This window comes from Loxodonta africana, chromosome 1, assembly GCF_030014295.1.
Source record: "Loxodonta africana isolate mLoxAfr1 chromosome 1, mLoxAfr1.hap2, whole genome shotgun sequence".
Lineage (NCBI taxonomy): Eukaryota > Metazoa > Chordata > Mammalia > Proboscidea > Elephantidae > Loxodonta > Loxodonta africana.
Window position 1 is genome coordinate 163716896 of NC_087342.1, and position 15556 is coordinate 163732451.

The following is a 15556-nucleotide window of genomic DNA, read 5'->3' on the forward strand; positions in this document are numbered from 1 at the left end:
AAAGCTGGACAATGAATAAGGAAGACTGCAGAAGAATCGATGCCTTTCATTTATGGTGTTGGAGAAGAATACTGAATATACCATGGACTGCCAGAAAAACCAACATATCTATCCTGGAAGAAGTACAGCCAGAACGCTGCTTAGAATCAAGGACAGTGAGACTTCATGTCATGTACTTTGGGCAAGTTATCAGGAGGGGCCGGTCCCTGGAAAAGGACAGCATACTGGATAAAGTAGAGGGTCAGCGAAAAAGACAAAAATCTTCAATGAGATGGACGGATACAGTGGCTGCACCAATGGGTTCAAACATAGCAACGATTGTGTGGATGGTGCTGGAATGCGCAGTGTTTAGTTCTGTTGCTCATAAGGTTGCTATGAGTAAGAACCAACTCAATAGCTCTTAACGACAACAACATAAACGTTTAAAGGCAACCTCAGTGGCATCTGTGGCTTCGTAACTGCTGGGTCACCATCCTGGTGGTAGCCTCTTAAATTCAGCAGTAGTAGCCCCCTGACTTCTGCTCCTTCAGTATTTCCAAAATTCTAATAAGCACTTAATTTTTTGTACAAATCATTTTATATTTAAAACATACCTAAAGTGGTTTCTGTTTCCTTTACTGAACCCTGACTGATATAACACATGTCTTCCTCAATCCATTCTAAGGAGGTCGACGGCAGAGTTTATTTATCTTTGTTACCTATTGATCCATCACATTGACTGATAACTCACTTAAACTTAGTAAATATTTGCTGAGTGTCCACTGCTTAAAAAAAAAAAAGTTTAAGGCTCATGTATATTCAACCAACTCACAACCCAGACTAACCTAATCCCCATAACCAGTTTCCATATGTCATTTTGAAAGTGCTGATTATTTACTTTATCCTGAGAGAACGGAAGTACCATGTGCTCTGTTTCATGTTATATGCCTTGAAAGATGGTTTTGGTTCCCACACGGGCTGCCCTGATTATTACTACAGCACAAATAGACAGAAACATGTTAACATTCCAGACAGAGCACCCTGGTTTGTAAATAAATCTCATCTAAAATTGTATTCCTTTCATTCATTTTGCCAACATTACATGAATGTTTAAATAATTTTTTTTTTTTATCTTTCTAACTCAGTACTGAAGTCACTCCCGAGGTTCGCCCTTCAGCCAAAGATAAGAAAGGTTTATAGGGTAAACAATAACACACATGAGGAACATGCTTCTAGCTCAATCATATATATGAGGCTCAATGGGCACACCAGCCCAAAAGCAAAGATGAGAAGGCAGGAAAGGACAAGAAAACTGGATGAATGGAAACAGGGAACCCAGGGCGGAGAAGGGAAGAGTGTTGACATCATGAAGTTGGTAACCAATGTCACAAAACATTTGTGTATTAATTGTTTAATGAGCAACTAATTTGTAAACTTTCACCTAAAGCACAATTTTTTTTTTAAATCACACAGTACAATGTGATTTTAATCATTGAATTTTATCAGTATAAATCTCTGTACCCCAAGGGATTTAAAGCCTTACTTATTCAATCTGTAAATCTATAGAGTGCTTCCCCCATCAAAGTATTTTCAGAGAGCAAAAATATTTTAATTAGCATACTTTTCCAAATCAGCATCATTTCTCAACAAGATGCATACATTTGCTGTAAGAAATTTATTTTTTCAAAAAGTAATAACAAAAGAAATATGGATAAAATCCCAGTGCTATCATGCTCCTTATTCAAAGTGATCCATATGTTAAACAACATTAAGATAAACCCCCCGGGGCCATGGGAATTTCCCTTGCTTGGAGGAGAATTAATCTTACTTTCAACACGTGAATTCTCGTCACAAACTTGGCTCTTCAACAACCTTCAATAGCTCCCCGCTGCTTATGAAGTCCAAAAACCTAAGCATGGAATTTAAGGTTTTTCATATTCTGACCAGAACCTACATGTCTAGCCCCACATGTACCCTACGTTCCAGTCAAAAGAGAATAATTCATTGTCCAAATATAGCCAGCGCTTTTCTTTGCCCATATTCTCTTTGTTCACTCCTTTTAATGCCCTTCAATCTTATTGTTGCCTATTAACACTCTATCCAAGATCACTGGCTCTAATTAATCTAGTTCTCTTTTGGGTTCTCATTGAACTATATGTTCTTCTCTTACATCATTTACCACCTTTTGCTTTACTTATAAATATAATTCTAAATCCTCTATGAGACTGCCTGTGTCTTAAAAGGCAGAGACTTTGCTTGGTTTAGATACTTATCATATACAGTGGCACTCAGGCATGTGACCAATTGAATTAAAATTGCCATGTAGTTTTTAGAATTAGATGTCTTGTTAATAGTCTAAAATAATTATTCATAATAGGTATATAATATTTAATTGAATTATTGTTCACACTTGAAAATTCCCCTACTGTTAGATATTTATATTCTCTGTAATGTTCTTCATTATAAGTACTGTGTTACAATAAAAATCTTGGTATATATTAACTTTTTCTTTTAATCTTTCCTTGGAAAGAGTCCTAGGTTTAGGATTTCCAGGTTAAAGGGTCTGAAAAAGTTTGGCTCTTAAAATGTATTACCAAAAGATTTTTAAAAGAATTAAATTGATCATTGCCACAGGATATATATGAGTACGCCAAATCCTCAAATCATCTTCAGAAGTGGACGTTATCATTGTTAGTTATTGATGATACACTGGGTCTGTTAATTAACAGTTTTATTTAACAACAATACATTTTCTTCCAAAGCTTGTTTACCTATTTTATTTCTTTTTTGCTCATTTTCTTACTGGAAACTTTGTTTTACTTATTAATCTTAAAAAGTGCACATATAAAGATATAAATATTTGTCTGTTCTGCCTTATTCTAACATTTCTCCTAACCTGTCTCCTGCTATTTAAAATTCCATTTTTTAAAATTGTTCCAAAGTTCTAAATTTGAGTGTTGTTGCATCTATCATTCTTTAAAGCTGCCATCTTCTTTCCCTTCAAAGCACATACATAACCATTTACATAATTTCTGTTATTTGTCAGGGATGGTATATGTAACCTCATTTATTACAACAACCTTAATACACAGGTATCATTTCCACTTTATAGGTGATGAAACTGTGGCTCAAAATTGTTAAAAAGGCCATGTTAGAGTGTTTATGTCAAGATTAAAACCCAGGTTTGCCTGGGTCCAGAGCTTTATTCTATAGGCGGCTGCTCCCCTTGAAAAGAAAAAAGTCATACTTCCAAATATCCAGTTGAATACTCAATTTTATTTTTTACTAAGTTTCTTTGCTTTTATTTTAAAAGTACTAATAAACAGCCTTCTGTATGGATTATACCTTAACATAAAGAAAACAAAAATCCTCATAACTGGACCAATAAGCAACACTGGAATAAATGGAAAAAATATTAAAGTTTTCAAGGATTTCATTTTACTTGGACCAACAATCAACACACATGGAAGCAGTAGTCAAGAAATGAAACAACAGATTGCATTGAGCAAATCTGCTGCAAAAGACCTCTTTAAAGTGTTAAAAAGAAAAGATGCCACTTTGAGGACTAAGACGCACCTGACTCAAGCCACAGTTTTTTCAATTGCTTCATATACTGGACAATGAATAAAGAAGACTGAAGAACTGATGCCTTCGAATTATGGTGTCAGTGAAGAATACTGAATCTACCATGGACTGTCAGAAGAATAAACAAATCTGTCTTGGAAGAAGTACAGCCAGAATGCTCCTTAAAAAAGCAAGGATGGCAAGGCTTCGTTTCATGTACTTTGGACATGGTATAAAGAGGCACCAGTCCCTAGAGAAGGTCATCATGCTTGGAAAAGTAGTGGGTCAGTGAAAGAGAAGAAGACCTTCAACAAGATCAACTGGCACAGGGACTGCAACAATGAGCTCAAATATAACAATTGTGAGGATGGCACAGGACTGGTCAGTGTTTCATTTTGTTGTGCATGGGGCTGCTGAGTCAGAACCTACTCAAACGTACCTAACAACAACAAAAAACTTTTGACATCCTTTTCTTGTGGTTGCAACAGAATTGCTATTAGAATTATTGTATTAGCCTTCAAAGAAAAACAGGTTGATAACGTATGTCTGAAGAAAGAATAAATGCTGAGAAGACAATATTTTGCCTAAATTTAAAAACTAAGAGAAAGGATGATATTAGGCACCCCTGCTACTGTCTTTAGTTAACAGATATCATCTATGCCAGCAAGGAAGATTCTAATTTTAACTGGACATGATGATACTGCAAAGCTGCTGAAGCAGAAACAGGGAGTTTCCCAAATTATGAATGAGATCCATTTCAAATTGTTCCTAAGTGTGCCTTTAAGTCGAATTTGTAGGTAATTCACAAAAGGTGCATACAGTTCTTATTTAGCTTTACTTTAGTGCAAGGAAAGGAGCCCTGGTGGCACAAGGGTTAAAGTGATCGACTGCTAACTGAAAGGTCTGTGGTTTGAAACCACCAGTGGCACCACAGGAGGAACATGTGGCAGTTTGCTTCGGTAGAGTTTTACAGCCTTGGAAACCCGGTGGGACTGCTGTGAATCGGGATCAACTAGACGGCAGTGGGTGGGTTTAGTGCAAGAAAAGGCTTGAAGCCTTTTCAATGATTTAAAAGCTCCATGTGCAGCAAGTGAAGGTGATTGTGATGAAGGATTTGTTATGAGTAGGGGTTGGTTCAATTGTTTCAAAGTGAGGGCAAATTTACACTGACATTAAGAGGCAAGTATGAGTTGTCCAGAAGTCAGGCGTTTGTAACCTGGAGACTGCCTGTAATACGAAGCTGTCAATATTAAGTATCAGGTTACTTGTATCAAAGCCAGCTTCTACTGACTTAAACAAAGGCTAAAGCTGGATCTATAAAAACAAAAAGGAGATGGTTGGTAGATCTAGATAATAAAAAAATCATAAAGTGATACTTTAAAGTAGCTCGAGGGTACATAGTATTATTGGATTTTTCCCAGATTTCCAACAGCCAAATTCATGAGCCTTATTGTATAAGCCATTTCTACTAACAGAAAAACTGACTACTACTTTATACGTTAAAAACTGAGTCTACATCAGCACCCATACATCAGAGAAATACTGCAATAGTGTGGGAGGGAATAGCCATCCCAGTACTAGAATATTTTAAGCCTGTATAAAAATTTGGCCCTAAAGTAATCTATTTGACTGAGATCTTGAGTGAACAGAATTTGAAGACTCTAATATAGAAATAAATATTCATTTAACTTAAAATTATATTCATAATAGAAAACAATGGCTTAATAATAAAAACATCTGCATTCTAAATGATATATTTACTTCTCTAAATAGATGTGGAGAAAAATGTGGCAGTCTGCTTCCGTAAAGATTTACAGCCATGGAGATCTTATGGGGCAATTCTGTTCTGTCCTATAGAGTCACTGAGAGTCAGAATTGACTTGACAGCACTGGTTTTTTTTTTTTGTAGTTTTATAAATATAGTAATATAGGCTGCTATTCCCTCAGGGGCCCTGGTGGTGTAGTGGTTAAGCATTTGTCTGTTAACCAAAAGGTCAGCAGGTTCAAATCCACCAAAGGCTCCCTGGAAACCCTATGGGGTAGTTATACTCTGTCCTGTAGGGCTGTTATGAGTTGGAATCAACTCGACGGCAACAGGTTTGGTTTTGGTTATTATTCCCTGAAGTATGTTCTATATTACCGAACACAGTGGAGGGGAGGGAACAAGGAAATAATACGCAAGGTAAATTAGCGAATTTATCAACATTATTCATTAACCTTTCATTATTTTCAAATTTAGTTATTGGTATATATTTTCTAAAAATAGATTTCTATGATATGCTATGTACAGTCTTATCATTGTTCAGCCAGTTTCCAAAATAATGACACATTATTCCATTTGTTCTTCACAGTAACCCACTAGAATAGGTATTATTTACTCCATTATATTCTATTTGACAGAACAGAAATTAAGATTCAGAAACATTTAAGTAACTTCTGCAGAAGGAGTTACAACCAGAGCTTTTTGTTAATGTACACTCTTGCTTTGGGCATCATTTGGAATTTCTGAGATGCCTCCCTTCTCTGGGGAGAACCCTGGGCTCCATGTCTATAGCTTAAGCTACTGCTGGAGTACTTTCTTTCCATTGCCTAACTTACTGTTTTAGTGGATAGTTTGGAAATATAGATGGTTTATTCAGTTGAGGGTGACTTTGATATTAAATGTGGGGATGGTTAAAGGAGTTGTGAAGTATAATTGTTACTCATCGAGGAGAAAGAAATTATTCTGAATTGTGGCAAAGGTACAGAAATATCCTTATTACACGCTTGCCCATGACCCCCCACATGCAAACACAGAGAGAGAAAAAGAGAGAAAAGAAGCATTTCCTTAATGGAGTTTTACTTACTAGTTATATAAATAAAGTTATATTGTGCTTATTAGTAAAACTGTGACCAAATGCTTTAAAAACTGTATTTGTTTGGTAAGTCAAGAATTTAGATGGTTACATTAAACACTTAGGGTAAAGTATCACTGTGGCACAGTAGGGATTTAGCTGTATTTCAATTAACAGGAGTCATGAGGCTAAATTTCTATGTACTAGATAGCACATTTACCTTCTAATTTTATTTTAATGTTTTGAGTTATTTAATTTCCCAGTTTTCAAAAACACAGGAGGAAAAATCTCTTAATGTCATCGTAATAGCTTCCTCAGGACTGCTAAAATGTTAATAATGTTCAAGTTGGTAAATAATTTCAAGAAGTAAGAAAAAGTATATATGACCAACACTAGACAAATAATCTTAAATTCTGCAATTTCGAGAGAAACTTCAGAAAGATTCTCTTTTGTTACAAAATAATTTCCACTAGGGAGAGAGGTTCACTTTTTTTAAAGTCTCTCTTAATGAGGAATAAGGAAGACAGTTGGGCTGAAGAAGTGTTCTTCCATTAAAAAAAAAAAAAAAAAAAGACTCAATCCCCTAAAAGCTTCAGAAAAATCCCAGAATGGGAATTTAGCCTGTTTGCTTTTGAACAGATGAGCTGGAGTTTGGAGTCAGACCCTTGGTCAAATCATGACCCCACTACTTATTACCTGGGATTCTCTGGGAAAATTATTTACTCCGAATTTCAGTTTCCTTATCTGTAAAATGGAAACCCTAGTGGTGTAGTGGTTAAGTGCCATGGCTGCCAACGAAAATGTTGGCAGTTCAAATCCAACAGGCACTCCTTGGAAATATATGGGCACTTCTGTTTTGTCCTGTGGGGTCACTGTGAGTTGGACCTGACTTGACTGCAACGGTTTTTGGTTTTTATCTGTAAAATGGGAATAAGAATCTTTAAAGGGGAGAATAGTTGTCCTGTTGACAATTATAATGTCTGTCTCAGAGGAACACAGGAAAAAAAAAATTTCAGGGTACCTACTAACAGCCATATGAGGAGCTGGGGATATAATGGTGAACAGGACAGACAATGTTCCTCGAAAATCTGTGCTTAATAAATGTTTATTGAATTCATCCTTGTTAAAAACAACAACAAAAAAGATATATAATAGTTATATCAGGACAAAAATCAAGTATAATAAAGATATAAAAAAAGTTTAATAAAAATGACTAGGGATTTCAAGTCTACCCAAACGTATTAAAACTTTTTATTTTCCCATGTTATTTCTTTTTCAGCATAGTGATCTGTGAACCTGTGTTTGGTGATGTTACCTAAAATAAACATCACTTTAAAATGTTTTTAAAATGCTGAAATGACAAATATTTGTCATATATATACATATATTTACATTTCCCACAATAAAAAAGTCTTCATATGAATTATTTCTATATGCTTTAGAATATTTGATGCTATATTTGAATGACTTGCACATGCCGTATCAAGGAATAATTATAGTACAAATCTATTTCATAGTGTTGTTACAAGGACTGAATGTAAAACAGTGCCTGTAACTGGTAAGCACTCCATAAATGTTAAGCATTACTACTGTAACAATTAAAACAAAAACAAGAAGTAATAAACCCGCATTATTTAAAATAGCAATGACTCTCAGAATTTAGAGGTGTAAAGTAGCCAGAAATCCACAAGATGGCTCTCAAGGCTTGGCTTTTAAACACAATAGAGTTGCTTTGTATTTCCAAAGGCACGAAACTGACTTATGAAAACCAACTTAGCTTTCAAATACTCTCATGAATTCACAATTAGTAAACAGCTAGGAGAATATGAAGCTGTATACCAAATGTTAGGTAAAAGAAATTTTTATAAAATGAAGACAATGAATACATTTTAGAATTCTAAACTGAAAGTGATCTGACATTCAAAACAAGTGGTATCAGCTTACCATATTCAGAATTTAAAATATCAACATAAGGTGGTAAAATTTACAGTATAATTATGAAGATTAAATATATTTTGGTAAGATAACAAATGTGAAAGTGCATATGCACACTGGCAGCTAGCAAGTGTTCAGCAAATATCAGTTAAATCTTACGTAACACATATAAAATATTTTGGAGTTATGGTCATTTTACGCCCAAAGATTTTTTTTTTTTAATTTGAAAACTTACTTTCATAGCTTTGGGTCTTACAGTCCATGTCACATGGTACAAAGGCCAGGAATTCAACATATATTTTTGTGAGACACAATTCAATCCATAACAGGGACCCGTTAAAAGATCATTAAAACAAAATAAAGTCAAGATTATAACATCCTTGGGAACTGGAGATCATAGATCTTCCATATACAAAGTACCTGATGCATTTGACACACTATGTGATTTATCCTTATATCTTGCTGCCATTTGTTCCTTACTTGTCTTTCTGCGTGTCCATATTCAGGTCCTTGGGTAGGCAAAAAGAAGGGTATCTGGCCATTATTTTTTGCTCTTTCTATTAGAGACATTGCTGTTCTTACAGTGGCATTTCGAGCATGTACAAACACCATCACCTAAAAGAAAGAAAAGCAGGTTACCTAATATTCAAATTAATTAAATGACAATTTAATACTAGTCTGGAAATCACCATATATAAACAAGTATTAGTTGTTTAAAACAAAGCTCCTCCTTTATGAGTTCTCCAACTTTTCCTTATTTTAGAACAAAGTGTACATAGTATAAACATAAGTTAAATAAAATTCATTAATGTGGCTTTATTTATTATTAGCCTATCTTCTAAAAAGGAGCCCTGGTGGCACAGTGGTTAAGAGCTATGGCTGCTAACTGAAAGGTTAGCAGTTCAAGAAGTTCAAATCCACCAGCCACTCCTTGGAAACCTATGGGGTAGTTCTACTCTGTCCTACAGGGTCACTATGAGTCGAATTAACCTGATGGCAATATTTGTTTTTTTAATCTAAAATAAATTCGTAAAGGTTAGAACTCAAATTAATGAATTCTGTAAAATTTGGAGTTAAATTTGTGTGTTTCTCTTTTAAAGACATGGCTCATTAGCATACTCATTATAAGGACAAAATATAAATAAATATAAGAGTCTTATTTCTCCTTGGAAGATTACATATTCAATGAAATTTCCAGTATCATAAAGCTGTTAAAGAAATCTAAAACATAAAAAACACTCTTCTTTGGACAAAATAATGTCTAAGAACAAGGATTTATAATAAAGTGTTTTGAGGATTGCTGGAGATGAAATGCTTTCTGAGAGGTATTTGGAATTATTTTTGTTGTAGTAGACCTTCCTGTGGAATTATTCACAAAGTGACTGTGGAAATCTGAATTATGGGAAAGTCCGTTGTCTGGATGCTTTCTCAAGGAGAAGTGGAAAAAAGTGCTTTCTGGAACTGTCACCAGGCAGAATGCAAATGCAATGTAAGAGAATAAAATTATGGGATGGTTAGCAGTCTGCATTTGCTGCCCATTAATGCCTGCAATCTCTCCTCTGTGTGTTTCTTCTTTGGCTGCAGTCTTCCCCTCCCCTTCCCTAGTCACCTCAACCCCTGCCTTCCCAAAGAGCCATTCCAAACCCCTTGCTTGGAGTCTACTCTGACTCATAGTGACCCTATAGGACCGGCTAGAACTGCCCTAAAGGGCTTCCAAGGCTGTAATCTTCAGGAAAGTAGACTGCCACATCTTTCTCCCCAGGAGTGGCTGGTGGTTTCGAACAATCGACCTTTTGGATAGCAGGAGAGCACTTAACCACTTCCTTAAAGAGCCATTACCATGAAAAAAAATTTATTCTTTCATACGAACAACTGATTTTTTTTTTCAATTTTTATATGGTGTGAATAAAAGCATCGTTAGACAACTTTGCCATTTTTCTATCAATCTAAAACATAATCTAAGGACAATTAGTTTGCTTGCTATGGATAATTTAGAGACAAGTGCCCCTAACTCCAGCTTCCGACATAACTGACACCTGTAAATCTCTCTGGGGTTACCATGGCTTAATGCTAGGCCCTCTTCTCAATAATTCCCCATACTCGTCTTAATTATGTTTTTCTGGGAGGTATAACTTTGGTGTTGTTTGATGGCTAAACATTTAGGAGAATATGTAAGCAATCATTTCTACTCAGTAATCTTATATCTGTATACTTGTCAAAGAAAATGTTTCATATGTGGAATGCTGATTAAAATCCACAATACAATAAAATCTTAGATAACAATCATTCAAGAAACTGGAATGATTAAGTAACTCCTTCTTTTAAAGTGTACTCCAAGTGAAGGGAACAGATAAACTGGAAAAGCCTAGAATTTCTGTTCCTTCACAAAAAATTTCTAACAGAGGAACGGTAAAAAAAAAAAAAAAAGCATTGCAACTCATCTGGAGAAAGTTAACATAAGTTAATCACAGCCATCAAGGAAGGGCATAAAGCTTGAGATTTCACACCTTGTCAGAACTCTAAGTTATTTGTTGATACTAATGTGTTTTGAAAGAAATACAATCATATAAATATTTTCAAGGGTACAGTAATAGAATTTATTATAGAATCTCTCAAAAGTACTTGGATAATTCCCATTTTTCTTATTTTAAAATAAAGAAAACAACTATGACTTTGATAGGCTCTCTAGCTTTTATGTGGAAACATCTTTACCTATAGGACATCAGGAGACTGCCATTTAGGCTCATCATGATATTTTCAAAATTACAGAATAAGCTATTTAATATTAAGTTATATAGAAAATTTGTGAACCACAATGTTCTGCTGAAGCTTCACCAGTTCAGAATTTCTCAAATTTTACCGTACTTCATAGACACATCCAAACTTCCTAAGGGACAGAATTACTGGGCTGAGGGTTGGGGACCATGGTCTCAGGAGACATCTAGCTAAATTGGCATAACATAATTTATAAAGAAAATGGTCTACATCCTAGTTTGGTGAGTGGCATCTGGGGTTACAACCCTGTGAGCGGCCATCTAAGATACTCCACTGGTCCCACCCTGTCTGGGGCAAGGGAGAATGAAGAAAACCAAAGACATAACGGAAAGATTAGTCCAAAGTACTAATGGACCACAACTACCACAGCCTCCACCGGACGGAGTCCAGCACAACTAGACGGTGCCCAGCTACCACCACCAACTGCCCTGACAGGGATCATAACTGAGGGTCCTGGACAGAGTTGAAAAAAAACATAGAACAGAATTCTAACTCACAAAAAAAGACCAGGCTTACTGGTCTGACAGAGACTGGAGAAACCTTGAGAGTATGGCCCCTTTTAGCTCAGTACTAAAGTCACGCCTGAGGTTCACCCTTGAGTCAGACATTAGACAGTTCCATATGACAAAACAAGATTCAATGGGCACACCAGCCCAGGGACAAGGATGAGAAGGCAGAAGGGGACAGGAAACCTGGTAACGGGGAACCCAAGGTTGAGAAGGGGAGAGTGTTGACAAGTTATGGGGTTGGCAACCAATGTCACAAAACAATGTGTATTAATTGTTTAATAAGAAACTAATTTGCTCTGTAAACCTTCATCTAAAGCACAATAAAAAAATTTTTACCATACTGTCTCATGCAAAAAGTATGGATATTTCAATTGTGCGTTTCTCTTTAATGGACAAGGCAAAATTTTTTCTCTTACATAAAAATAACTTTTGTCATATGCAAAACTTCATTAACCCCAACATTAAACTTGAAGGAAATCTGCATTATAATGAAATTATATTATTTATTCATTAATTCAAACGTTTCTGAGCATGCAAGCACTTCCAAGCCCTGAGAAAACAGCTCTGAAAAAGAAATAAGCCCCCGCTCCATCTACTATGACAGATCAAATAAACACAAAATATTTCTTACTTGGTAAATATTTATCAAACATATAGGCAAAATACTGTATAGGGAGAAGTGATATGAACAAATCATATTGAAATAATTAATGAAGATTTAGAGCCATTTTTTTTCTTAAGTTCTCCATATGTTACTTAAATAGGATTTACATAATGTGGTATTTAAATTATGTTATCATTTTGAAAATTATTTTCTACTGCAGACAAAAGAAATATTAGTTACAAATTAAAGTAGCAATTTCTTTTTATTAAAGGATCTATCATGTCCTGTTCAATAAAATAAACTCTATCTTATTAAAAATTTTCTGTCTAGAGACTCCAATAATAAGTTATTACAAGGTTTTGGGTCTCTATAAACATACTTGATTTTATGGTTTGTTAATTTGGTTAATTAATTTAAATAGACTCATACAAAAATTATAACTAGCAGAGAGGATAGCACTGCTTCATTTGGCAGAAGTATCTCCAGATTAATCTTACAAATACTGCTGGGTAACTGAACAGCAGTTAAATGGACATGTGTCATTAAAACAAGATTAGGAGAGTAGATTCAAGTCACTGATGTCAGTAAATTTTAATTGTTTTACAAAGCTGTTTGTACTTTTCCTTAAGGTTTGTTAGGTTAAATAATTCTTTAGACTGAAGATTTATGTAAGTATTTAAAAATATTTTATGTAGCCATTTTTACTTTACAAGCCATTTAGTTTTTAAATGTTTGCTAGAATCAGTCCTGGACCAGGAAACGAAGTACCTAAATTTGAGTACGCCCCTGTTATTTTACTTGGCAAAGAAAGTGTACTTTATATAGGATGCTATTAAGATTAATGAAAGACTAAAACTCAGATAATAATCCTTCAAAAAACTGAAATGCTTAAGTGATATTTTTTTAGGGTATATTTAAAAGAAGGACAGCTAATTTGAAAATGACCAGAAAATCTACTTTGAAATAGCAGTGTAATTTAGAACAAATTATTTAATCTCTTTGATTCTCATTTCCTCCAGAAAACAGATAAAGAGTTACTCCCTCACAAGACTGAAGGTGATAAACACTGAAAGTAAAAACCCTGCATTTAGTAAAGTAATGGTTCTCAAATTTACAATGCATCAAAATCACCTAGAGAGCTTGTTGAAGATACAAATTGCTGCTCTTCCCAGTTTCTGACTCTTTAGGTCTGGGGCAAGACAAGGATGTGAATTTCTAACTAGTTCCAGGAGTCCCTGGGTGGTGCAAATGATTAAGCACTTAACCACTAACTGAAAAGTTGTCAGTTCGAACCCACCCAGAAGCACCTCAGAAAACAGGCCAGGCAATCTGTTTCTAAAAGGTCAGAGCCTTGAAAATCCTATGGAGCAGTTCTATTCCACATACATGGGAACTGAGTCTATAGCAACTACCAAGTACCAAGGAGATGTTAAGATTTTCTAGGAACTTTGAGAACCCTTGTCATGCAGTATTTCATAGAAGTATATGCACCATTATTATAACGGTAAACATAAAAAAACAAATTTGGCTTAAAAGACTAAATGGTTAGATCAGTAAACACACTGACATCACACAAAATAATTTAAAACTTACCCTTTAACAACTTTGTAAAGATGAACTGAGAACCAAAAAGAACAATAAGAATTTTAGGCTTGCAATTATTTGAAGACAAGATGGAGGAGGCAAAAGGTTAAATATAAACTCTTGAATCAAAAGTTCTTTCCTACAAATTTCTGCTAAGAAGAAAGATTGAGAATGAAAATACATCTGAAAAAGACAGAAGACAGCAGATAGATGTCCCACAGAAAAATAATGCTCAGGTATATTTTTTATGACACGGGCTCTAGGAGGGGTTAAAGAATACAGTTTTGTGTTGGGGAGCTTACCCCAAAGAGTTACATTTTCACTTTAATAAGAATAGTCATTTACTGTCTTGCCATCATTCTTCTCATCTTTCTTAACCCAGCTTCCTCCAGAGAATGAACTGGCAGTAACCTAAACAAAGTAGCGATTCTAAGTCTGTGGCGCAAGGACCAGCAGCATCAGCATCACCTGGGAACTTGTTAGAACTACTAATTATCGGCCCCCCACTGAGTCAGCAACTCTGAGGGTGGGGCCTAGCAATCTGGTTTATCAAGCTCTCCAGGTGATTCTGAGGCATGTTAGTTTGAGAATCCTGTCTTAAGGCATCCACTGAATGTAAAAAAAAAAAAAAAAGGTTCTCTTCTACGCATTTAGAATGATTCTGTTAAGTACAATCCTTGACTGATTTGAGAAAATTGTGTAATCATTCTCATAGAGTTGTTGTGAGAATTAAATGAGACAATATAAAAAAAGCACTTAGAATAGTGCCTGGCACATAGTAAGTGATCAGTAAATGTTAGCAGTTATTTGAATGCAATTCTACTCCTGTTTAAACTCAATTCATTTTTAACTAGATGGCATATTCACATGGCTTAAAAATCAGAAAGTGCAAACATTTACACAGTGAACAGACTCCTTGCCACCTGCCAACCACTCCAATAATCACTGTTTCTTGTGTATCGTTTCACAGTTTATACGTGTGTGTGTATATATATGTATGTGTGCCTATATATATATATATATTGGCAAACACACACTTTATATAATTTTAATCCCTCTTTTACCATATGGTAGCACACTATACACACTGTTCTGTTCTTTGCTTTTTTCACTAAATCTGGTATCTTGAAGATCTTTCCACATCAATACAGTTTCCTCATTAATTTTTACCACTGAATAATATTTCATCTCCTGGAAATACCATAATTTATTTAACCAGTCCCTCTATGATGGACATTTCTATTGTTTCCAATCTTTTTTATTAAAAGGAATGCTGTAACATATATTGTACGTTATTTTACATGCTTGTGAACGTATTTGTAGGATAAATTCAGAGAAAAGGAATTGTTGGTTCAAGTGTATATGACTTCTTATTGAACTATATCCCTATTCTGAACCTTTTGTCTGTTCCCTTATTGGGTTTTATTTTTTTTCATACCAAACTTGTTGGTTCTGTTTGTACTGGTATTCCCCAACTTTTGACAGCGTTTCGTTCCGACGACTCCACTATAAGTTGGTTCTGACATGAGTTGAATACCTCTTTTTTTTTTTAGTTGTTATTATTGACTTTTATTATCAGTATCTTTATAAATCTAATCTTTGTCTTTGGGAGTTGGAAATATTGTATATAAATTTTAAAATGTATTTTAATACACATATATAAAAAATACACAAATCATAAAAATTTACTCTGATGATGAAGAGGAGTTGGACAACACTGGCATTTTATCAGTTGCGGTAATAACTCCACTTGTGGAAGGTTTTGGAGCATC

At 34.9% G+C, this 15556-nt stretch overlaps 1 protein-coding gene across 6 annotated transcripts in view; it reads right to left on the reverse strand.

Moving 5' to 3' along the window:
* ASCC3 (activating signal cointegrator 1 complex subunit 3) overlaps positions 1–15556 on the reverse strand; it is a 412820-nt gene that overhangs the window by 172891 nt on the left and 224373 nt on the right. For all 6 annotated transcript variants that reach the window (XM_064289237.1, XM_064289246.1, XM_064289242.1 and 3 more), the window contains one exon: positions 8793–8927. In XM_064289237.1, the coding sequence (XP_064145307.1) occupies positions 8793–8927 (135 nt within the window). The remainder of the gene's footprint in view (positions 1–8792; positions 8928–15556) is intronic.